General features: G+C 44.9%; 1 protein-coding gene and 1 long non-coding RNA gene across 3 annotated transcripts in view; one reads left to right on the top strand and one right to left on the bottom strand.

Annotated features, from left to right (window-relative positions):
• Nucleotides 1–15,348: 15,348 nt before the first annotated feature.
• LOC145716035 (uncharacterized) lies at nucleotides 15,349–20,195 on the bottom strand. The gene is made up of 3 exons (XR_014138362.1): nucleotides 19,738–20,195; nucleotides 18,748–18,844; nucleotides 15,349–15,557 (listed from the first exon to the last, which is right to left on the bottom strand). It is a non-coding gene; the product is annotated as an uncharacterized LOC145716035 (long non-coding RNA).
• The window catches only part of DENND5A (DENN domain containing 5A), a 99,638-nt gene continuing 96,360 nt past the window's right edge, over nucleotides 20,162–23,439 (top strand). The window contains exon 1 of one of the 2 annotated variants that reach the window (XM_081797379.1): nucleotides 20,162–20,347. In XM_081797379.1, the coding sequence (XP_081653505.1) occupies nucleotides 20,239–20,347 (109 nt within the window). In that variant the 5' untranslated portion in view covers nucleotides 20,162–20,238. The remainder of the gene's footprint in view (nucleotides 20,348–23,439) is intronic. The other variant, XM_006728502.2, reaches the window with a different exon arrangement.

Consider the following 23,439-nt stretch of genomic DNA (forward strand, 5'->3'; position numbering starts at 1 on the left):
GAGTGGCAGAGGGAGAGGGAGAAGCAGGCTCCCAGTGGAGTAGGGAGCCTGATGTGGGGCTCCATCCCAGGACCCTGGGATCGTGACCTGAGCCGCAGGCAGATGCTTAACCAACTGAGCCACGCAGGCGCCCCTCTTCGGTCTTTTTGAAAATGGGTAGAATAAATCAAAAGGGCTGAAGCTTTCCTGGTGCGTAAATGATCATTCACGGCTTGTAGTTTAGATGTTTAGAAAGTGGGTAGTAGTGCATTTTCATTATTTTCTTTCTTTTTTCTTCCTTACCTAGGAAAACTTTCTAGGCTGCATGGCTTTAGGAGGATATTGTTTAAGCTCTAGGCTTCATTTTTCTCATCTGGTACAAGTGAGTTCTAAGGTCTAGGTTCCTTATAGCTCAGATATGATAGAATTCTCTGAAATTAATAAAAAAGATTTAATAAGCCCTTCTTTTTTTGTGATTTATTTATTTGAGAGAGAGAACATGCACAAGTTGGGAGGAGGGAGAGGGAAAAGCAGACTCCTCACTGAGCCGGGAGCCTGACTTGGTGCTCCTCCTGGGGCTCGTCGTAGGGCTCATTGTGGGGCTCATTGTGGGGCTTGATCCCAGGACCCTGGGATCCTGGTCTGAGCTGAAGGCAGACGCTTAACCGAGTGAGCCACCCAGGTGCCCCAATTAATAAGCCCTTCTAATTGTGTGTCAACCTCGACTAGGCTATGGGATACCCAAATAGCTGGCTTAACATTATTTTTAGGTGCATTTGTGATGGTGTTTTTAGAAGAGATTAGCACTTGAATTGGTGGTCCGAGTAAAGCAGATAGCCTTCCCCAATCCACTGAAGGCCAGAATAGAACAAAATGGTTGAATTCACTCTGCCTGATTGGTGAGCTGAGACACTGATCATCTAGCCCCTGGCACTTCTGTTTCTCAGGCCGTTAGACCTGGACTAGAATTGACGTTGTCTCTCAGGCTTTCCAACTATGCCACTGGCTTTCCTGGATCTCCAGCTTGCACACGGCAGATGGTGGGCCCTCCCAGCCTCCATGATCATGAACCACTACCGTCTAACAAATCTCTTACACACACACACACACACACACACACACACACACACACACACACACACACACACACACCTTGGTTCTGTTTCTCTGGAGAACCCTGACTAATTTAGGGTTATAGGCAACTGTTAACTGGAGACGCGAAAGAGCAATAGATATTGTAGAGGAAAATTGGAACTTCTGGTTAGAACATGCCAAAATGTTATAGAAGTAGAGGCTTTGGAAGTGATGAAGGAATAGTGATGGATACAAAACAGAATTTGTTATCAAGAATTACGATGTGTCAAACGTGCAAGTGCTCATGTCACTAGTGGTATGTGTGACTCATAAAATGTATTTGGTAACATGGATAATTGTCAGAATTGATAAATATAGCTTCTGGCTACACAAAAGTAGGAAGAATAATCTCTATATGGAAGGCTTGGGAGATTTTGCATCAAGTCATGTGATAAGGGTGCTATGGGATGCATCTTGGAACAGCAGTCCTAGCTAGATTTAAACCCTATAGGAGTGATTTTTAGTGAAGTATAGAAATTAAGACCACCAAAGACCTGAGAGGCCTGCTAACCTTTCTTAGGGACATAATTTGGGTGGAGGAGAAGCAGGATGAGACACTGGTCATCTTCAGATAACAATTCTAACCAGCCTTGTTGGGAAGGGAGGCCTCAGTTCAGACGAGCTGGAATTGAGTTCAGAGGCCCAATGAGTAAGATTCTGGGCAATGGAAATAAACACATTCCCTTTAGGTCAAAATGCTGCCTGAATGCTACCCTGGACATCAATTTACTTTAGCTGTGACTGCGTGGCAAGTCTTGGTTACAAACAAAACAGAAGCCTACCAGGCCTTAGAATATATGGGGACAGTTCTGAGAAAACAAAGGGCTGCTTGGGAGTGGGAGGGTGGGGGTGCGTTAGGGTCAACACTAACCCATTTGTTACTGTTACGGTGAAGCTGGGCATTGGGGCTAGGCTGTACTCATGTCCTGGTACTTCATAAAGTGTGGTTATTGTTAAAGTTCATTGATTGCAAGCAACAAAAACTGACTCTGGCTTGAGCAAAAGGACTATTAACACCTCTGGAGGCCCGGACCCAGAAACACTGGAATGGCCACAGCAGGATGGAAGTCAGGCTACTGCCGATGGAATGAATAAAGTACAGTTGTCTTCACCTTGTCGCCACTTGCTCAGCATTCACATTCCGGGGTCACAATCCCACTCAAGCCAGCAAAGCACCTGATTACAGTTCCACCAGACTAAGGCAAAAAGAAATTGGGATGCTGACAGGAATGGGAAATGGATTCAAGGTAACAAAAAAGCAACAAGTGGGAAATTGGAAACGAGGCCCTGCAGTGATTGATCCCAGTGAGCAGAAAGCTTGGAGGTCATACATGCCATGTCTTTCCCCTAACAGTGACAGAGACTCTGAAAAGAGACCCTGAGACCATCAGGAAGCCCATTTATGATAGGCCTTCTTGGCATGGGATAGAGACAAAAAGGAGACATGGTTCTGAGGATGGGGAGAGTGGCAGAAGACCCTGCCTGGGACCTCAGCCAATTCAGGGGTTTTGCTGTTTTATCCAATAAGAATATACAATAATTGAAAGTCCCCCAATTTTGCCTGTTAGTCTTTATCCTAAAAATGGCTTCATTCATATGTTCAGTTTTTTATGCCGAATGGTAGCCATTATTTATTCTTTCTTCATGTGAAAACAGTTCATCAGCAAGACTTATTAATTGTACCTCCAGAACTCTTGAATCTAATTTCTTCCATCTTTATTGCTAGCATCCTAGTTCATCCAAATCCATCATTACCTTTGACCTGAAGTATCTCGATAACCTCCTAATTTGTCTGCCTTGTCTCAGGCTTGCCCTCCTAAACTCCATTTTCTTTTAAAGATTTTATTTATTTATTTGAGAGAGAGAGAATGAGAGAGAGCACATGAGAGGGGGTAGGGTCAGAGGGAGAAGCAGACTCCCTGCCGAGCAGGGAGCCCAATGCGGGACTCGATCCAGGGACTCCAGGATCATGACCTGAGCCAAAGGCAGTCGCTTAACCAACTGAGCCACCCAGGCGCCCCTAAACTCCATTCTCTACACAGCAGCCAGCACTGTCTCTTAAAAACTCGTCTCCTATCAGAATGGTGGACTAGCATAGCCTACTGGCTTCCTCCCCAAAGTCAACGCTAGGGAAACAATGGAAGAAAGAGAGAAGTTCAGATTAGAGAAGTCAGCAACGAAACACCATGAGAAACCCCTGGGGAGAATGAAAGCTTTAGTTAGTTCTACCTGTGTGTGTGTGTATAGATGTGTTTGTGCGTGCACGTGTTAACTAGTATTAGCAACTATAGCCGTGGTGGAGGACTAGAGGACAATGAGACAATGGGGCTTCGAAGTTCTATTTTACGTCTTCCTGAGTTAGATGATAGCCCAGACTCACTGTGTCACCAGAATAACAACAGGATAGTGCAAAAGCCCTGTTGGGGTGAAGAATTGGTGACTATCACTTCTCTCTCCCTGCTCCTCCATCCAGGACTGAGCAATCATAAACTAAGGAGACTACCTCTTACGCTGGGGTTTCTTCGCAAGAGTTTATAGGTAAGTCCCTGGCCAGAGGAGTGGCCTAATAGAGTGGCAGTGAAAGGAACCTTGTCCGAGGTGCTTTAAATTCACGGAGAAAGGCACTATGACTTGGCATTCAGCCCCTCCTCGACACGTGTAAACAGTAACAAGCGGTGGCTGGGTGGCTCAGTCGTTAAGCATCTGCCTTCGCTCAGGTCATGATCCCAGGGTCCTGGGATTGAGGCCTGCATCGGGCTCCCTGCTCCATGGGAAGCCTGCTTCTCCCTCTCCCACTCCCCCTACTTGTGTTCCTGCTCTCGCTCTCTCTGTCAAATAAATAAGTAAAATCTTAAAAAAAATAGAGTAACTAGAACATGAAGTCATAAACTAAGATAACTAGACACCTAAGAACAATCACTATGAAAGAAAGACAAATTGAACAATGTATAATACTTAAGGCAGAATTATTGGATCAGATACATTAAAAAATAACATACTCAAGATTATAAAGGTATTAATATGATGCAAGAACAAGAAATAAAGAACTAGGTAAAAATACTAAGTATGATATATGTAATCATTGAAATAAACAATACGGGGGATGTGCCTGGGTGGCTCAGTTGGTTAAGTGTCTGCCTTCAGCTCAGGTCATGATCCCAGGGTCCTGGGAACGAGCCCTGTGTCATACTCTGCTCATTGGGGGGCCTGCTTCTCCCTCTCCCTTTGCCCCTCCCTGCCTGCCACCCCTCATATTCTCTCTCTCTCTCAAATAAATAAAATCTTGGGAAAAAAGAATACAGGGGCACCCGGCTGGCTCAGTCAGAGGAGCATGTGACTCTTGATCTCGGGGTCGTGAGTTTGAGCTCCACTTTGGGTATAGAGATTACTTAAATAATTTTTAAAAAGAATACAATAAATGCATACTTAAAGAAACAAAAATTTTAAATGGAAAGATTGGAAAGTATGCCAGGTAATTTTTTAAAAAAGATTTTTATGTTGCTTCTTAGATCCTGGAAGAAAGAGCCTGCTACTTTTGCCACTGAAACTCTGTCATATCATCCACAAGGCTAGAGACGGGCCATTGGCATCTCTACAATCCTTCCTGCCCATAGAACACTGCCAAAAGTGGCAGGAAAATAGCATCTGTTTCTCTTTTCCATTCAAATTTCTTGCAAGGGCATCTAATTTGTCGAAACTATTTTGCATGCAGAATTCTAGTTTTTAGAGTTTGTAGCTTTCCAGCCTCTGCAATACAGAAAAGAATAATCAGGGCCAACTACATAATTTGCAGGACTCAGTGCAAAATGAAAACGCAGAGCCCTTTATTCAAAAGGCAGGAAAAAAAGGTGCTATTAAAGGTAGTAAAATAAAGAGATTTTTTCCCCCTTTCTTCCAGGGTCTCCTTCTTGACTTGTTATGGTATTTTTATTTTCTATTTAACATTGTTCTAAGTAAAGTTAAAATTGTAAATTATTAGCTTACGTTTATATTGTGCTGTGCCGGTTTTAAATGCAAATAGAGGAGTATTTAACTGCGCGTGGAATCTCTGAAATGATACAGTTCTACTCTGAAGCTCATACATGCATATATGTTCAATCCTTACATGAATAGTAGAAATGCTGCAGAAAGTAACTCAACTGTTTTTATTTCACTTCTTGATCTATGCACATTCTACCAACAGTCTCTGCCTTCTATTTACTGATGAGTAAGGAAAAACTGAAAGAAGAGACTATGGATGGCCCTGTTTTTCCCTTTGCTTCCGTGTCATCATTTTTAGCAAGTGATTGCTACAAGGAAGTCACATACATAAGAATGTGATAGGGTTCCTTGGTCGCTTGTGTTTCTTAGAATGACATTGCCTTCTTTCTGTGTTCAAACCAAGTTCTGGTTTGAAGGGAAAGCATACCCCGTCGGGACAGTCAGCACCCCTGCTTATGCAGGTGTAGACCTAACATGCTAGCTTCGCTGGACTCCCGGGTATCACAGGCCCACCAGAATTGTCTGCTCATGGAGTGTTGCAAATGCTCTGGGGGCACGAGGCCGCAAGGAACAGCAGATGTGCATATTGCTCACACAGCATCTGCTCATGCGCACACTCCTTTGTCCCATAAGACTCCACTTACAAAGTACAAGTTCCAAGATGAAATCATGAAGGATTTTAAAACGGCTACTGCCGAGCATTAAACCGAGGGCTTAGCCCTTCTGAATACAGAGCCCTGGGCGTAGGTGAAATACCAGGAAGCTGGCCCTGGGCATAACCGAAGGAGGTAGGGATGGGTGTTGACTCAACTGCTTTTTAGTTCTGCAAGGCCCAGTCATACTTCCTGTGTCGTGCTATTTACTGACACCACTTTGGGCAACAGAGAGAAAATGCAGCCCCGTCATTAGCTCATACTGTGATTTTGAGTGAACTAGAAAAAGGTGCCCCGGGCGCCTGGGTGGGTCAGATGGTTAAGTGTCTGCCTTCGGCTCAGGTCATGATCCCAGGGTCCTGGGATCGAGTCCCACATCGGGCTCCCGGCTCAGCGGGGAGCCTGCTTCTCCCTCTGACCCTCTCCCCTGCTGTTTCTCGCTCGCTCGCTCTCTAAAAAATAAATAAAAAATTTAAAAAGAAAAAAAAAAAAAAGAAAAAGGTGCCCCTTTCTTAAGATACTTTACTGCCATCTGCTGGAAAACTGTCATAATAACTTTATACATTAATGGTGACTACAGTGAATAGTGTCTCTTGGGCCATGGTCATCTGTAAAAACGTGAGTGGCAGCCCTGCCTGTTACCTTCAGGGCCCCTGGGGGCCAGAGGCACGCACGCAGACCCCTCACAACCTGAACTTGGCAGTCTTAGTGGGCATTTGGGAGGGGTGAGGTGGCAGGCCTATGGGTAGCCCAGGCGTACCTCTGACTCCCAGCCTCAGGCCTTGTTTGAGAATGGAAACCAGTTGTTCCTCTTTTTTACATTGCCCTACCCCTTGGCAGCCCGTGAAGATTGTCATGGCGGAGATTTTTGGCCAGTTCCAACATCTGACAAAACCGAGTGGATGGAAATAGTATTTTTATCTAGAGGAAGTCTCTACAGGCAAAAATAAAATACAAAATACAAACCCCCAACTTTTTTTTTGCTTTTGGCTGGAATTACATCAACTCTTTGTGATCCACATATTTTGTGCTAATTAAAAAATCTTGGGGCGCCTGGGTGGCTCAGTCGGTTGGACATCTGTCTTTGGCTCGGGTCATGATCCCAGGGTCCTGAGATCGAGCCCTGTGTTGGGCACCTTGCTCAGCGGGGAGCCTGCTTCTCCCTCTCCCTCTCACCACCCCCCCTCATGCTCTTGCCCACACTCTCTCTCTCTCTCTCAAATGAATAAATAAAAAATCTTAAAAAAAATTTTTTAACATCAGGGGCACCTGGGTGGCTCAGTCGGTTGAGCGTCCAACTCTTGGTTTCGGCTCAGATCATGATCTCCTGGGTGGTGGGATTGAGCCCAGCAACTGGCTCCCGCTCAGCGGGGATTCTGCTTGAAGATTCTCTCCCTCTGTTTCTACCCCTGCTTGCCCCCTCTGTCTCTGTCTTTCTTTCTCTCTTTCTCAAAAATATATAAATAAACCTTTTTAAAAAATCTTAACATCGGATGAATGTATCTTTTATTCATAAAAAATGGGAAAACTGACTAATGCAATTTGTTTCAGAGACATCTTTTTTTTTTTCTTTAAGATTTTACTTATTTATTTGTCAGAGAAAGAGAGACAAAGAGCACAAGTGGGGAGGCAGCAGACAGAGGGGGAAGCAGGCTCCCTGCTGAGCAGGGAGCCCAATGTGGGACTCGATTCCAGGACCCTGGGATCATAACCTGAGCTGAAGGCAGACGCTTCATCAACTGAGCCACCCAGGCATCCCTAGAGATATCTTTCTTTCTTTTTTAAAGATTTTATTTATTTATTCATGAGACACAGAGAGAGAGAGGCAGAGGGAGAAGCAGGCTCCCAAGGAGCAGAGAGCCCGATGCGGGCCTCGATCCCAGGACCCTGGGATCATGACCTGAGCCAAAGGCAGACGCTTAACCATCTGAGCCACCCAGGCGCCCCTAGAGATATCTTTCTAATTATAGCATCCCTGGAGTGGGAAAGTAATAAAAGGACTCTCAAAGATGCAGCTATTGGAAACCCTGCTCATGGCCAAGCCCTTCTTCACAGAAGTGAGTAAGCCAAAGACTTGAGAGAGCTAGGGGTCTGTCTGAGGTCACATCATCTGAGTAAATTGCAGAATTAGGATTCTAGCTTGGGTTCCCTGGCTCCTGAGGCAGGCGCCTTCTCCATCCCCATGAATGAGCATCCGCTTCTTTCTTCATCCTCCTTCTCTTCTTCTTTTTCTTAAAAAAGATTTTATTTATTCAGTTGACAAAGAGAAAGATAGCGAGAGCAGGAACACAAGCAGGGGGAGTGGGAGAGGGAGAAGCAGGCTTCCCACCGAGCAGGGCGCCCAACGTGGGGCTCTATCCCAGGACACTGGGATCATGAACTGAGCCGAAGGCAGATGCCTAATGACTGAGCCACCCAGGCGACCCCTCTTCTAATTCCTGAAGTTTTATGAACCTTTAATCAGACTCAGAAAGGGCCCAAAACACTTCATTAACATTTGCCAAAGGATTATTGGATATCGTGAATGCATTGCATTTAATAACAATGGCTAGGGTGCCTGGGTGGCTCAGTCAGTTAAGTGTCTGCCTTCAGCTCAGGTCATCGATCCCAGGGTCCTGGGATTGAGTCCTGCATTGGGCTCCCTGCTCAGCGGGGAGTCTGCTTCTCCCTCTGCCTGCTGCTCCCCCTGCTTGTGCTCTCTCTCTCTGTGTCAAATAAATAAATAAAATCTTAAAAAAAAATAACAATGGCTAATAATTATTTTGTAAGCTCCCCACTTACTAGTGATCCAGTTATATCTCTTCTTTGTCCACAGAATACATTGAATTGTACTCCTAAAAGTGGAGCAACCCCTATGCATGAGTAAAGACAAAGTGTTCTCCAAATACGTTCTAGGACATAATGCCCTGAACTTTAGAAATTCAGTTTATTTTGATTACAGTTAATTCTTGATGTGCTGTTTGAATTCTGTCGATATCATTATTATAAATTTAATCATCTAATAATTAAATATCATTAGTTTTCTCCATAATAATTCTAGTATGATTTTTTCTGTCTGTCACACTAAAGGCAGATATAACTTGGAAAATTGATAGTATGACTCTGTATGTTTTTGTTTACAGTCAGTTGGAAAAAATGCTAAAATATTCAGTTATCAATTCTATAGATGTTTTCTCATTTTTTATTAAGGTATCATTTACATATAGTCAAATTCACTCTTTTTAGTGTATCGTTCTGTGAGATATGAAATACAAACAATTACGTAGCCACCACCACAATCAAGATACATTACAGTTTCATCACCCCAAAGAAATTTTTGACAGTTCAGCCACAGTTAAATATATCTTCCTTTTGGGATCCTGTCCAAGGGCCCTTCACTTCCCTCACTGGACCATCTGGCCTTTCCCAGGAGGTTCTTGGCCCTCAAGTTGATGGGAATAGTGAGGCCACTATGTTCACAGTCCAAGGGAGAGGGCTGGCAACAGCACAAATAAGGCCATCCACCCAGACTCTCAAAAGACTTCTCACCCTTGGAGGATAGAGGGAAAGAGCGGACCACCAGTGAGTCACTCCCGGGTTTGTCAAGAGGCAGACGTAGCCCTCTGCTTATCTGGTCTTGCCAGTCTGCCCTGTCTCAGCCTCCTCAGGTACACACAACACACACACACACATACAAACACCATACATTATTTGCACGTGCAAATACACAAACATACATCTAATATACATCAGTGCCCACATATACATGATCAACCCTACGCACAGATGCTCACTCACATATAAACTCAAACAGACATGTACACAGATGTGCATATGCATGTGCTCATGAACTACTTCTGGGAAAGTTGCATCACTTGTGGACCTTATCTGCAATTTGCTTCTCTTGTTGCTCAACTTCATATTTCCCCATGCCATGAGCCATCAGATACTGCTTGATGCTGACTCTTCTTTGGGGCTTCTTTGTTACTGTGGGTTATGGCGGTGGAAGGGTGATGTCTAATTTTTAAGCAATTCGGGGAGCTCGTGTCATTGAGAGACATGAGGAGCCTGATGCTGGTTATGAATGAGGTACGGGGGGCTGGTGGGACAGTAGGGCGTGGGAAAGAGAAGCCTGTGTGACTTTTGTAGAGATGGATCCCTGTGTAGAAGGAGCTGGCGGCCACAGATGGCTGTGGGCCTATCAGTCTATATCTAGCTGAATTTGTGTTTCCAGTCTTAAGAAAACCCATATTGTAAAGCATCCGTTTCTCTGTATCATCAGTGAGATTCATTTCGTTTTGCACACAATGAACTCTTCACTGAGGATTGGAGAATAAGGGTTCATCAGCTGATTTGTCTTGAATGCTGTGCTGTGAGCTGGGGAGTGGACAGGTTCTGCCTGGTGGAGTCGAGTTGATTCCAGTCTTGCTGGAGGAAGTGCCCCTGTTAGTATTGACATGGACTATCTCTGGAAGGATAAACAAGGCATTGCTAACATTGATTGCTTTGGGGGAAGGAAACTGAGCAGCTGGTATCAAAGCCCTGTGTGATAAGAGGAAGAGGGTTCTAGGAGTTCTCAGTGGAGGACCCTTAGAAGAGGTGGGGCATGAGCTCGACCCTGAATGGGGTCAACAGGTGAAGGAGGACAATTAATCTGGTATTAGCTTGGAATCCAGCCTTGGCCCTATCCTCTCTTCAGGGGCTCTTTATATGGAGCCAAGGTACGAATGTATAGATGGGAAGGTTAAGGGAGGGGTGTTCTAGCCTCCTTGCCTGTATAGTATGTCAGGTCATGTGAGGGTCCTCATATTTGCCTAACAGTGTCCTACCACTTGCTTTTCCCTTTTGGCCCAGGGCAGGCCTAGCTTGGAAGGAGAAGGTGGGGATGCTTCTGCTTCCTGAGTTGTTGTTTTTTTTTTTTTTAAAGATTGCATTTATTTATTTGACAGAGAGAGACACAGCGAGAGAGGGAACACAAGCAGGGGGAGCAGGAGAGGGAGAAGCAGGCTTCTTGCCAAGCAGGGAGCCCGATGTGGGACTCGATCCCAGGACCCTGGGATGAGTTTTTTAGTGGACAAAGGCCATTGGCCCAGGGATTTTTGGACCCACATAGCTCTTCCTTTTGGAATTACAAGTCTGAGTTGGGGCAGCAAGACCCTATTCTAAGGCACAAGCAGGGTGAGGGGTAGAGGAAGAAGCAGACTCCCCACTGAGTGGGGAGCCCGATGGATGGGAGGCTCAATCCTAGGACTCCGGGATCATGACCTGAGCCGAAGGCAGATGCTTAACCGACTGAGCCACCCAGGCGCCCCTAAAAAGTTTTAATATTATTTATTTATTTTTTAAAAATTATTTATTTATTTTTAATTTTCTTTCAATTAATTAACATATAATGTTTTATTGGTTTCTGAGGCAGAGGTCAGTGATTCATTAGTCTTATATAGCACCCAGTGTTCATTACATCACATGCCTCCTTAATGCCTATCACCCAGTTACCCCATCCTCCCACCTCCCTCCCTTCCAGCAACCCTCAGTTTGTTATTATTTATTTTTGAAGAGATAATACATCATTATGGTTCAATACCCAAAAAGTACAATGAAACATTTCCCTTCTATCTCTTATCCCAGCCATTCAGTTTCCTTCCCCAGAAGTAATCAATTTTAACAATGTCTTATTTTTCCAAAAATAGTATATGCATATACAAGAAAGTACATAGTTCTTTAGTTTTCTCTTTTTTTACACAGATAGTAACATATTGCACACCCTTGTTTTTTTTACATGTATCATCTCATTTAACTCCTATAGCAAACATGAGACCGGTAATATTATCTCCATTTAGAGAGGTTAAGAAATTTACCTAACATTACAGATTTTGTAAATGGTAAAGTTGAGATTTGAACCTGGGGAATCTGATTTCAGAGACCCGTATTATTACAGAAATGTCATAATACCAATATTTATTCTACTAAAAATCCCAACGGTAAAATTTATAAATCAGGAAACTGATCCATTTCACATTAACTAAGAAGTGCTATCTTAGCATACATTTCTGTAAGGTAATTTTCAGTTATTTATAGAATTTTCAGTTCCATTAAGAGCTGTCTTTCGTCTGTCTCACCTAGAGCCGGCCAGTCGCAGACTGTCTCCGAGATGTTTCCTGTCCACAACAGAATCACCGTGATTCTTCAGAGGCTCTTCAGTTTCTCCTCTGTCATTAGGTCTGCAGTCTCAGTCCATTTGAGGAGCGACATTGGCATTACAGCGATGGCATTTAATAAGGAACTTAATCCTGTACAGAAATTCTTCATGGACAAGACTAGAGACTACAGAACTAAGTGACAGGCATCTGGAGGACCTGTTGATACTGGCCCAGAGTACCAGCAACAACTGGACAGGGAGCTTTCTATTTTTTTTAAAGATTTTATTTATTTGTCAGAGAGAGAGAGAGAGAACACAAGCAGGGGAGCGGCAGGCAGAAGTAGAAGAAGGCTCCCCGCTGAGCAGGGAGCCCGATGCAGGACTCGATCCCATGACCCTGGGACCATGACCTGAGCCGAAGGCAGACGCTTAACCAACTGAACCACTCGGGAGCTCCTACCCTTTCCTTTTTATTTTATTTTATTTTTTAAAGATTTTTTATTTATTTGACAGAGAGAGACACAGCGAGAGAGGGAACACAAGCAGGGGGAGTGGGAGAGGGAGAAGCAGGCTTCCCGCCGAGTCGGGAGCCTGATGTGGGGCTCAATCCCAGGACCCCGGGATCATGACCTGAGCTGAAGGCAGACGCTTAACGACTGAGCCACCCAGGCGCCCCTACCCTTTCCTTAAAAGCTAGCGTCCAGGGGCACCTAGATTGCTCAGTTGGTTAAGTGTCCAACTCTTGATTTTGGCTCAAGTCATGATCTCAGGGTCCTGAGATCAAGCCCTGCATCAAGCCCTGTGTGGGGCTCTGTGCTCAGTGGGGCTCCGTGCTGGGCTTGGAGACTGCTTAAGATTCTTTCTCTCCCTCTGCCTCTCCCTCTCTCTCTCTCTGATTAAAAAAAAAAAAAAAAAAAAAAGCTAGTGTCCAGGAAGTAAGTTCAGAACAACTAAAGAATGAATGATGAGTTACCTTGACATTCAGTTATTTTCCTGACTGTGGGTTTTCTTCTCAATTTAAACATTTGTGGTAAAATAAATGTACATAACATAAAATTTACCATATTAATCTTGTTTAAGTGTACAGTTCGGTGGTATTAAGTACATTGATAATGTTGTGCAACCATCACCACCATCCATCTCTAGAACTCTTTTGTCTTGCAAAATGGAAACTCTATACCCATCAAATAATGGCTCCTCATTCTTCTCTCCCCACCAACCCCTGACAACCACCATTCTACTTTCAGTCTCTAGGATTTCGACTAGTCTAGGCAACTCATGTAAGTGGAATCATATAGTATTTGTCTTTTTGTGACTGGCTTATTTCATTTAGCGTAATGTCCTCGAGGTTCATCCATGGTGTAGCATGTGTCTGATTGTCCTTCCTTTTTAAGGCTAAATAATATTGCAAGGCTAAATAACATTCCAATATTCCATTCCATACTTCATTTTGCTTATTCATTCATTCATGGATGGACACTTGGGTTGCTTCCACATTTTAGCTATTACACACACTGTTTTGCACCTTGTTTTTTACATTAACAATATATCTTGGCTATTTTTCCATATCAGTACACAATGAGTCTCCTTTTTGTCTTTCCTTCTTTCTCTTGCTTGTTTTGTTTTACAAATGCATAATATTTCAAGTTTTGCACAAACTGTAGTTTCTTTGACTTGTCTCCTATAGCTGGATATTCTGATTGTTACCACTTAGTTTTTCTGTTTGTCTTTGCTGTTACATACTACAATGCACATATATATACTTTTCCAGTTAATTTTGATCCAAGATACACCAATGACCTTATTCCATCTTTCTTTTTTAAGATTTTATTTATTTGACAGAGAGAGACACAGAGAGAGAGGGAACATAAGCGGGGGGAGTGGGAGAGGGAGAAGCAGGCTTCCCGCTGAGCAAGGAGCCCCATGCGGGGCTTGATCACAGGACCCTGGGATCATGACTGGAGCCAAAGGCAGACGCTTAACGACTGAGCCACCCAGGCGCACCTTATTCCATCTTTCAAAGCAGGGTTTGGCTCTGCTATTGGGTGATCTGTTGTGATCATATCCTCCCTCTCCTTTACTTTGGTGTTGCTTTTTCAGGGTAGAGACTTCAAGGTATAGACAGCCCTGTTTTTCCTACATTCCTCCAGGGCAGCACTAACACTCCAGAGAGTAATAAAAGGGCAAACAACCTGGTGTCCCTTCAAACTGGTATTTTAAAAGTACTTGTTGAGGGGTGCCTTGCTGGCTCAGTCAGTAGAGCGTGTGACTCTTGATTTTGGGTTGTGAGTTCAAGCCCCACACTGGGCATAGAGCTTACTTAAAAAAACCCAACTTACTGAATATATATCAAGCAAAAGGAAACTGATTTATTAATAAAAATTATATATTTTTATATTAAAACAAGGGGTTTATCCATGCATTGCATGTATCATTATGTTTCATACACTATGAAATGGTTTTTATTTCCCAGTTTTTCTATTGTTGATATCATTATCTAGTAACACTCACTAAAAGTAGAGGAAACTTATGAAGTTCCAAAGTATTTTTCAAACTATGCTTAGTGATTTTCTGGATTTCATATAACCAAAATGTTTCACACTTTCAGTAGCTTGTTGTTTTTTCAGTTTCCTTATAACTTTTGAGCCAGATAATTTTAAAAGGATTAAAAGTTGGACAGTACCGTGCTATGCTTTATTCATTGTTTTTCAGAACTAATTGAATTCTCTATTTTTTTTAAATGATTTTATTTATTTATTTGAGAGAGAAAGTGAGCAAGAGCAGAGGGGAGAGGGAGAAGGGAGAGGCAGAGGGAGAGGAAGAAGCAGGCTCTCCGCTGAGCGGGGAGCCCGACATGGGGCTTGATCCTAGGACCCCCGGATCATGACCCCAGCCTAAGGCAGACACTTAACTGACTGAGCCACCCAGGCACCCCACTAATAGAATTTTCTAATGTGTGTGTTTTTGAAGGGGAGAGGGAGAGAGAAAGACAGAGGCGAGGGAGAGAGAGAGACAGAGAGGAGAGAAATCAAGAATGAATGTAAGGTGTTTGCATGAGCTGAAAGAATGGGGTTGCCATTTATTGAGATGGGAGAAGAATGTGGAAAGGGCAGCATTATGGGGGCAAATCAGAAATCTGATTTGGAATATGTTAACTTGGAGATGCCTTTTAGGCCTCCAAACTCAGATGATAATAAGTCAGTTAGATACACAAATCTTGAGTGTAGGGACAAGTTCTAGGCAGAGTTAATATATATAAAGTGCTTAAAACAGTGCCTTGGATGTCCTTTTAAACTAAGTCATGACTCTCTTTTATTCAAAACTCTCCAGTGACTCTTCAGTTTATTCAGAGACAAAGGCCAAATCTTTACAGTGTGCCTACAAAGCTCTCTGTAATCTGCTTCGCCCCACCCCCAACTTCTTCTGCTTTGGTGATGGTAGTGCTATAGCTGCTTAACAAATAAACTCCACAGTACCAGGGGCTTAACATAACTGAAGTTTATTTCTTGCTCACAAAACAGTCCAGTGTGGGCACACCTGGGTGGCTCAGTCGGTGGGCGTCTGCCTTCGGCTTGGGTCGTGGTCCCGGGGTCCTGGTTTTGAGCCCCGCATCAGGCTCCCTGCTCCGCGGGAAGCCTGCTTCTCCCTCTCGCACTCCCCCTGCTTGTGTTCCCTCTCTCGTGTGTCTCTCTCTGTCAAATAAATAAATAAAATCTTAAAAAAAATAAAAACAAAAAACAAAACAACAAAACAGAACAGTCCAGTGTGGGTATTCCTGGTCAGCTGGAGCCTTTCCTCTATGTGCTTGATTCAGAGATCCGGGCTCCTTCTGTCTTACCATTCTTTTTTTTATTTTATTTTTAAAGATTTTATTTATTTGACAGAAAGAGAGAGACAGTGAGAGAGGGAACACAAGCAGGGGGAGTGGGAGAGGGAGAAGCAGGCTTCCCACTGAGCAGGGAGCCCGATGTGGGCCTCGATCCCAGGACCCTGGGATCATGACCTGAGCCAAAGGCAGACGATTAACGACTGAGCCACCCAGGCACCCCCTGTTTTACCATTCTTTAGAACCTTAGAATCCTCTACTTCTAGCTGGTGGAAGGCATAAAAAAGAGAGAGAAGCCTTATTTGCTTCTTAAATACCCTGACCCAGCGGTGACACACATAAATTCCTGCACACATTCCATTGGTGAGAACTAGTCACGTGGCCACATCTAGATGCAAGTGGGACCGGAAAAAGTTGCCATGACCAGACAGCTGCTTCCTAGGAACAACTCCACACACTGTGGAAGGAGAAACATTTTTTGGTGAACTACAAGCTAAATCCACCACACCTTCTACAATCTTCTACCACTCCTCCCACCCCAACGCTTCTAGCTATCCTAGCCTTCTTATAACTCCTTGAACACTCTAGGCACACTTCGGCTTCATGCCCTTTCCTGGAATTATCTTCCCTCAAATGTCCCCTTGCTCTCTTTCATGTCCTTCATTGTGAAATGGGTGTCCCAATATGCCACTTATTAAGAGTATATCATGTCCCAGATATATGAAAGTCCTTTTTCCATTGATTATTTTTTAAAAAGATTTTTATTAATTTATTTAACAGAGATAGAGAGCACAAGTAGGCAGAGTGGCAGACAGAGGGAGACGGAGAAGCAGGCTCTCCGCCGAGCAGGGAGCCCTATGTGGGGCTCGATCCCAGGACCCTGGGATCATGACCTGAGCCGAAGGCAGCCGCTTAACTGACTGAGCCACCCAGGCGCCCCTCCATTGATTTTTAAAAATTAATTTAAGAGGGACACCTGGGTGGCTCAGTCAGTTAAGTGTCTGCCTTTGGCTCAGGTCATGATCCCAGGGTCCTGGGATGAGTCCCGCATAGGGCTCCCTGCTTAGTGGGGAGCCTGCTTCTCCCTCTGCCTGCCGCTCCCCCTGCTTGTGCTCCTTCTCTCTCTCTCTCTCTGACAAATAAATACATAAAATCTTTAAAAAAATTAATTTAACAATTTTCAAAGCAATCTTGTGAAAGGTAATAATGATTATTCTTATTCCAGAGAGGTTAACTGATGTGCCTCAGCTCACATAGCTAGTAAAAGCAGGAGTGGGGATTTATTTTTTTTTATTTTTTTTAAAGATTTTATTTATTTATTTGAGAGAGAGAATGAGATAGAGAGAGCATGAGATGGGGGAGCGTCAGAGGGAGAAGCAGACTTCCTGCTGAGCAGGGAGCCCGATGCAGGACTCGATCCCGGGACTCCAGGATCATGACCTGAGCTGAAGGCAGTCGCTTAACCAACTGAGCCACTCAGGCGCCTAGGAGTGGGGATTTAAACACTAAATCTAAAGAGCATCCAGTTCTGTTTTCTCTCTGACTCTCAAAAGAAGCAATCACTCTGCCAAACGTATTTCCTACTGGGAAGGAGATCACTTTATGGTTGAGTATTCTGGGCCTCTGAGCAGTTACATTTCCCAGGGCAAATTAATACAGTTGGGCTTTTGTTTCAAACTTGTGTTTTATGAGTTGAGTTAGTGTGAGAGATCTCCCAACACCTGCTTGCCCTGGATGCATCGGATAAAAAGTCTCTGGACTTTCAAACTGAGGACTTTTAAGTCTTTTTCAAGTCTCTTCTTCCATATCACCCCCAGTGGTCATTTTAAGATGTCGGTCAGATCATATCATTCCCCAGCTCAAATTCCTCTAAGTTACCACCCCTGACACACACTCTACAGGATAAATTCTCTGGCCTGGTATATGAAGCCTTTCCTGCTCTGTCCCTCTCCTCTTTCCCTGGTTTCATCCCCTTTTAATTCTCCATTTCACATTGAAATGAATTACTTGCTGTTGCCTGAATGTACCATTTTAATCTGTCACTCCCGGTTGTCGCCCATGCTTTCTGAAACATCTTTTTTCTCTCCCTTTTTATTTGAGGAATTTCTTTGATCCTTTGGAACTCACGTTGGATTATACCATCTTCTGGAAGCATTCCCTGACCATCTCCCAACCTGGGGTTTCATCCCCTTTTAATTCTCCATTTCACATTGAAATGAATTACTTGCTGTTGCCTGAATGTACCATTTTAATCTGTCACTCCTGGTTGTCGCCTATGCTTTCTGAAACATCTTTTTTCTCTCCCTTTTTATTTGAGGAATTTCTTTGATCCTTTGGAACTCATGTTGGATTATACCATCTTCTGGAAGCATTCCCTGACCATCTCCCAACCTGGGGAGATGCCCCAGATGCTGTATAATTATTTAGCTCTGAGCCCCTCTACTGCCTCTGTGTCCCCAACATACAGGATGGAGTGGGGCATCATCCTGAATAGGCTTTGTGAAGCTACCTTCTCCTCCCCACTTTTTTTTTTTTTAAGCCCAATGCAGAGCTTAAACTCACGACCCTGAGATCAAGACCTGCACTGAGATCAAGACCTGAGCTGAGGGCGCCTGGGTGGCTCAGTTGGTTAATTGGCTGCCTTCGGCTCAGGTCATGATCCCGGGGTCCTGGGATCGAGTCCCGCATCGGGCTCCCTGCTCTGCGGGGAGCCTGCTTCTCCCTCTCCCTCTGCCTGCCTCTCTGCCTACTTGTGCTCTCTGTCAAATAAATAAATAAAATCTTAAAAAAAAAAAAAAGCTGGTCTCCTCTCTTAGGCTGGAAAGGTCTCGAGAGCAGGGACAGGGACTGCTTAAAAAAAAAAAAAAGACCTGAGCTGAGATCAATAGTCAGATGCTTAACCAACTGAGCCACCCAGTGCCTCTTCTCCTCTCCTTTTTGTCCCATCAGTTCAGGCAGGTTACATACAGGGAGGGGCAGGTGCTATGGTTCCCAGTGATGTTGGTTGTGACCTCCAGGCCACCCTCCCCAAGGGAACCAATGCTTGAGAGAAGTACCCAGGAGAGAACTCAGGAGAAAACCCATGGTTGGCCCTTGGGGAAACCAGCTGCTTTCCAGAGTCCTTAGTGGCAGCCTGCCAAAGCAAACCTCTTGCTGGAATAAAAATTAAAAAAAAAAAATTATTATTTATAATAATATGGTATGCCATCTATGTTCCAGGCACTATTATGACCATTTTACCAGTTTGCACATTTATCTTATGTAATCTTCACAAAAATATGACTGCTGGCACCTGGAGAGTGCCTAAGGTCGCATAGTAAATGACAAAGTCAGGATTCAAATCTGAGCATTCTGTTTCTAGAGCCCATGATAGTAACCATCATACTATATTGCCTTCCTGGCTTCTGATCTCCAGTTTCCTGCCTATCTTCTGTGTGAAACCAAATCAGAGGGTCCCAAGACAAGGGCTAGGAGGCAAGTTTCTCCACTTTCTCTCAGGAGGACCGGCTCAGAGATGGATCTGAAAATTCTCATAAGTGGAAGGGGAGCTCCTAAGTGGCCTGAGCCTCTGGAGGCTCCAGGAGAGAAAAGGGGACAGTCTGGTGCATGGGAAAAGGCCTACCTGGGGTGGTGGGTGAGGGAGCTGGGAGCTGACCAGGAGGAGCCCAGGATTCTTGTCCGGGTTTTGTCTCTTAGAGTCTATATAGTCCTTGTTTCTTTCTAAGCCTTAGTTTCCCCATTTGTAAAAAAAGGTAAATATGGGACTGGCTGATCCACCTCCGCCAAAAAAGGGGGCATCTTCAGCTCTCCTGAGGAAAGGGCAGGGCACGGAAGCCAAGGTGCAGGGGCTGAGGGAAAGAGCTATCTGGGGTCTAGGTCTAGCCTGGAAATGGGACGAGGTGGGCTGCCGAGCTCAGTCCTGCGACCCCATCCCTGTGACAGGGCCGCGTTAAGGAGACGTCGGGACCTCCAGTGGGAGGAGTAGGGGGGGGACAGAACATGGACCAGGGTCTCAGCTCTGCGGCATGCGCCCACTCATCCCTCACCTTCTCATCCTCTCAAATGGAGTCGCAGCCTCGAGGGGGTGGCGGTTGCGGGTGACCAGGCAGTGGCCGGCCGCGTTGCGGCGGCTGCCTGGGAAGCTGCGGCCCTTCGGGCCCGAAGAGCATCACGTCATCCTTTCCGCCAGGCGCCCGCCCCCTCCCCGACGGCGCCTGCGCAGGCGCGGCGGGAGGGGGTCGTGGGGGGGGGGGCTCTCCTCCGCGCATTCCGCCCTTCTCCAGGCTCGCTCCGGTCGCGGCGCTCTCGGCTGGCGGCGGCGGCGGCGCGGAGAGGAAGGCGTCCAGGATGCGGCGCGGGGCGGCCCGGTGCCCCCCTGCCCCGTCACGGCAGCCGCGGCGGCCGCGGGGACCGGGCCAGGGCCGGGGGCGGCGGCCCGAGCCGCGGTAGCGGCGGCGGCGGCGGGAGGGGCGGCCTGAGGGTGGGCGGGCGCCCTGGTGCGGGGGCTCCGCGCTCGGCACGGCCCGGCCCGGCTCGGCCCTGGCGCCATGAGCGGCGGCGGCGGCGGAGGGGGCTCGGCGCCCAGTCGTTTCGCCGACTACTTTGTCATCTGCGGGTTGGACACCGAGACCGGGCTGGAGCCGGACGAGCTGTCGGGTGAGTGAGCGCGGAGCCCGGGGCTGCTTCCCCGCTCCCGTTGCGGCCGGGACCCTTGAGGAAACCTCCCCGCTTTGTCCCGGGAGCTGGGCGAGGGCCGATGCGCAGGACCCACGGGTGGCGCAGGGGAAGGGGGCGTCGGGCTGGAGGTGGGGAAGCGGGATGAGGGGTTCTGAGTCGGGAGGGGTCCGAACGGCCCCTACGCCCCTCTGCGCTGTGGTCCTGTAGTAGGGGACCAGGAGGAGGGGGAAGCGTTGTGGGTTCTGTCTGGTGACTTAGTACAAGATGAAGGTAAGCCTGTTGTCGAACACCCGCTAGGGAGGGAGGAAGGTATTCCACATCTCAGTTGAAAGTAAGTTCCACCCAGACTTTAAAAAAAAAAAAACAACAAGGAGAGCAAAACAGAAACTTGTGAGTTTTTCTGGCCTCTTCCCAAGAAGCCTGTTCCTCAAAACCGTTCTAACTCAGCCCTGGGCTGGGCCCCCTGGTTTCATAGGACATGAAGTAATAAAGTGAACTTGAGCCACAACAAGAAGGGTGAGAACTCTCTTAGTTCCAGAAAGGGCCTGCACCACGGGGCCATGCCTCTTTTTATGAAAAGTAATTGGTGGCTGTTAGGAGACCAGCTTCATTCGTGAGTGAAAGGGGAGATTCTTGGTTGGGTAGTGATGCTTCTCAAGTCATCTTTCAAAGGGAAAGTGAAGATGGGGCCCAGATCAAATTGACAAGAATTGAAGAAGAATGTCATAATTGTAAAATCCCCATGAATTCCACTGCACTGTCATTGGAGCCTTTGAATTGCAACAGTTTTGAAAAAGTTTTTGTCTGGAGTGTCCAGTTTGCAGGTTTCATGTGCGTGGAGGTTTGTTGTATCATCCTGATTTGATGAGGGATCTTCCTTTCCAGTGTTTTGTCATGATGTATTCACCAAAGTTTCCTGAAAGTGATTATGCTATTGACTAATTTTACCTTGCTTCGGAGATAATAGGTCAGGGTTTTTGTTTGTTGTTTTTTTTTTGTCACTGGAGAAATTCCAATGTTTCTTATGAAAAAAAATTTAGGTGCATACTTCAAATGACAACAATAGACCATCTTTTAAAAAACACGATAAATTGGTGACCTTTATCAAGGTCAGAACAAATATTTTCTCAAATTAATACTAGATGGAGAAAAAAAATCATGAAGCAGTAATGCTCTTAATACTAGGCCTTTTGTTGGGGCAACATTATTGTTTCAAGATCACTTTTTTAGGTCTTCAAATTCTTATAATACAGATGTTAGTTTTTCATCTATGTTTCATATTTATTAAATTTGTGACTTTGTGATGTAGTTGTTGGAATTTGGTTCATAATGTTGGAGCTGGAAGAGACCTCAGAGAGGAAAATGAGCCCCAGGAAGGACAGTAGGGCCTACATTCTGTTAGTTAGTTGCCTGACTTTTGGTTTAGTGCTCTTCTCTTACACTAAACTGCAACACATTGCATGGTTGGGTCTTCAGAAAACATTAACATGTTGAGAAAGACTAAAAATAACACAGTTCTCCCCAGTAAAAGAAACTTTAAAGTGGTGGAATACACAAGTGTTTTTTTTTTTATGCTGTGCTTTTGAGTGTCTACTGAATTATATAGAAATTTGATTTTAGGGATGCCTGGGTGGCTCAGTCGGTTAAGCGTCTGCCTTTGGCTCAGATCATGATCCCAAGGTCCTGGGATCAAGTCCCACATCGGGCTCCTTGCTCAGCGGAGAGCCTGCTTCTCCCTCTGCCTGCCACTCCCCCTGCCTGTAGTCTCTCTTTCTCTGACAAATAAATAAATAAAATCTTAAAAAAAAGAAATTTGATTTTAGAAAATAAAGAGAATGGTTTGCAAATGGTAAAGCATAAGAATGAAGCTGGGAAGTGATGTGTTAGTGAGAGTATGGGTTTTGCAGTTAAACATGGGTTTTGCAGTTAAATATTACCCTCTGCAATATGTTGGCTATCTCTGTGACTATGGGGCAAGTTTGATAACTCTGCTGGGATCTTCATCTATAAAAAAGGGAATGTAAGTAAAAAGCATTTCATCAAGTAGACACTCAAAAATGTTACTTTTCTTTTAGTGAATATCTGTTAATTATCTGTTTTTTCAGCAAGCTAAAATTATATCCCTGTGAAAGCTTATTGGGAGAATAAAGAAAGGGGGAATCAATTGTATAAAATGTGTGAAGAAAGAGTATTTTTTCTGTCTTTTTAAATGTGGTTGCAGTAGTGGAATGCCAAGACCATTTATTCAGTAGGTGGCCTTTGTTCGAATGGGCACTGATTGAAGGGTTTCTTTTTTGCCTTCATTTCATTTCTGGTGAGTTGGTAGGGGAATCTGGACTACCCAGGGGGAATCTGAATAAAATAAAAACAGAATACAAATAGCTTTATGCAGGTCAGTCTTGAGACTCTCCAGGGTGCATTTTCTCTCCATAGCTGGCCTTATAGCTCTCAAACTGATGATGTCATAGTAAGTGAAACTGTAAGAAATTGTGAATTGCACCCAGGTCTTTAGGGAGATACTGAGGAGTCTAAGTTCTCTCTATGCAAATTAAGTTCTATACTTCAGATAACTTCTATACTCTTACAAAGGGAATCCAGAACAGGCAAATCAAAGACACTTATTTGTTCCTTCTAGTTTTGTGGAGAAGGATTAAGATTCATTCTCATGTTGCAACAATAAGCATAGAGCTTGCTGTGTTGAATATAAACTCAAATCACTGGATTGTATAGGATTCTCTCCCTGCCACTTCCCCTTTCTTTCAGACTTAAGTATTTAGGCAAGTCATATGCTTATTTGTTGTGCAAGGAACTGAGGACGGTATGAAAATTGTTTTCTGGTTAGTTGAAGTATTTTGGGTTGGAGGGGGAGGTGATCAATGAATGAATCATAAGTTTAGCCAACTTTAGGAAATAGCGTCTGCTTGTTAGCTTTTTGAGCTTGTCAGAGAGATAAGCAAATCTGTAAGAATTGCCTTTGATTTATGTTTTCCATTCCTGTTGGCTCATCCTAAGTGGGGAGGCAGATGGTAGTAGAGTCCAGTCCCTCTTTACCCCTTTGATGCGTGGATGTC

This window comes from Leptonychotes weddellii, chromosome 11 (genome assembly GCF_054177405.1).
Source record: "Leptonychotes weddellii isolate Sample4059 chromosome 11, ASM5417740v2, whole genome shotgun sequence".
NCBI classification, from domain to species: domain Eukaryota; kingdom Metazoa; phylum Chordata; class Mammalia; order Carnivora; family Phocidae; genus Leptonychotes; species Leptonychotes weddellii.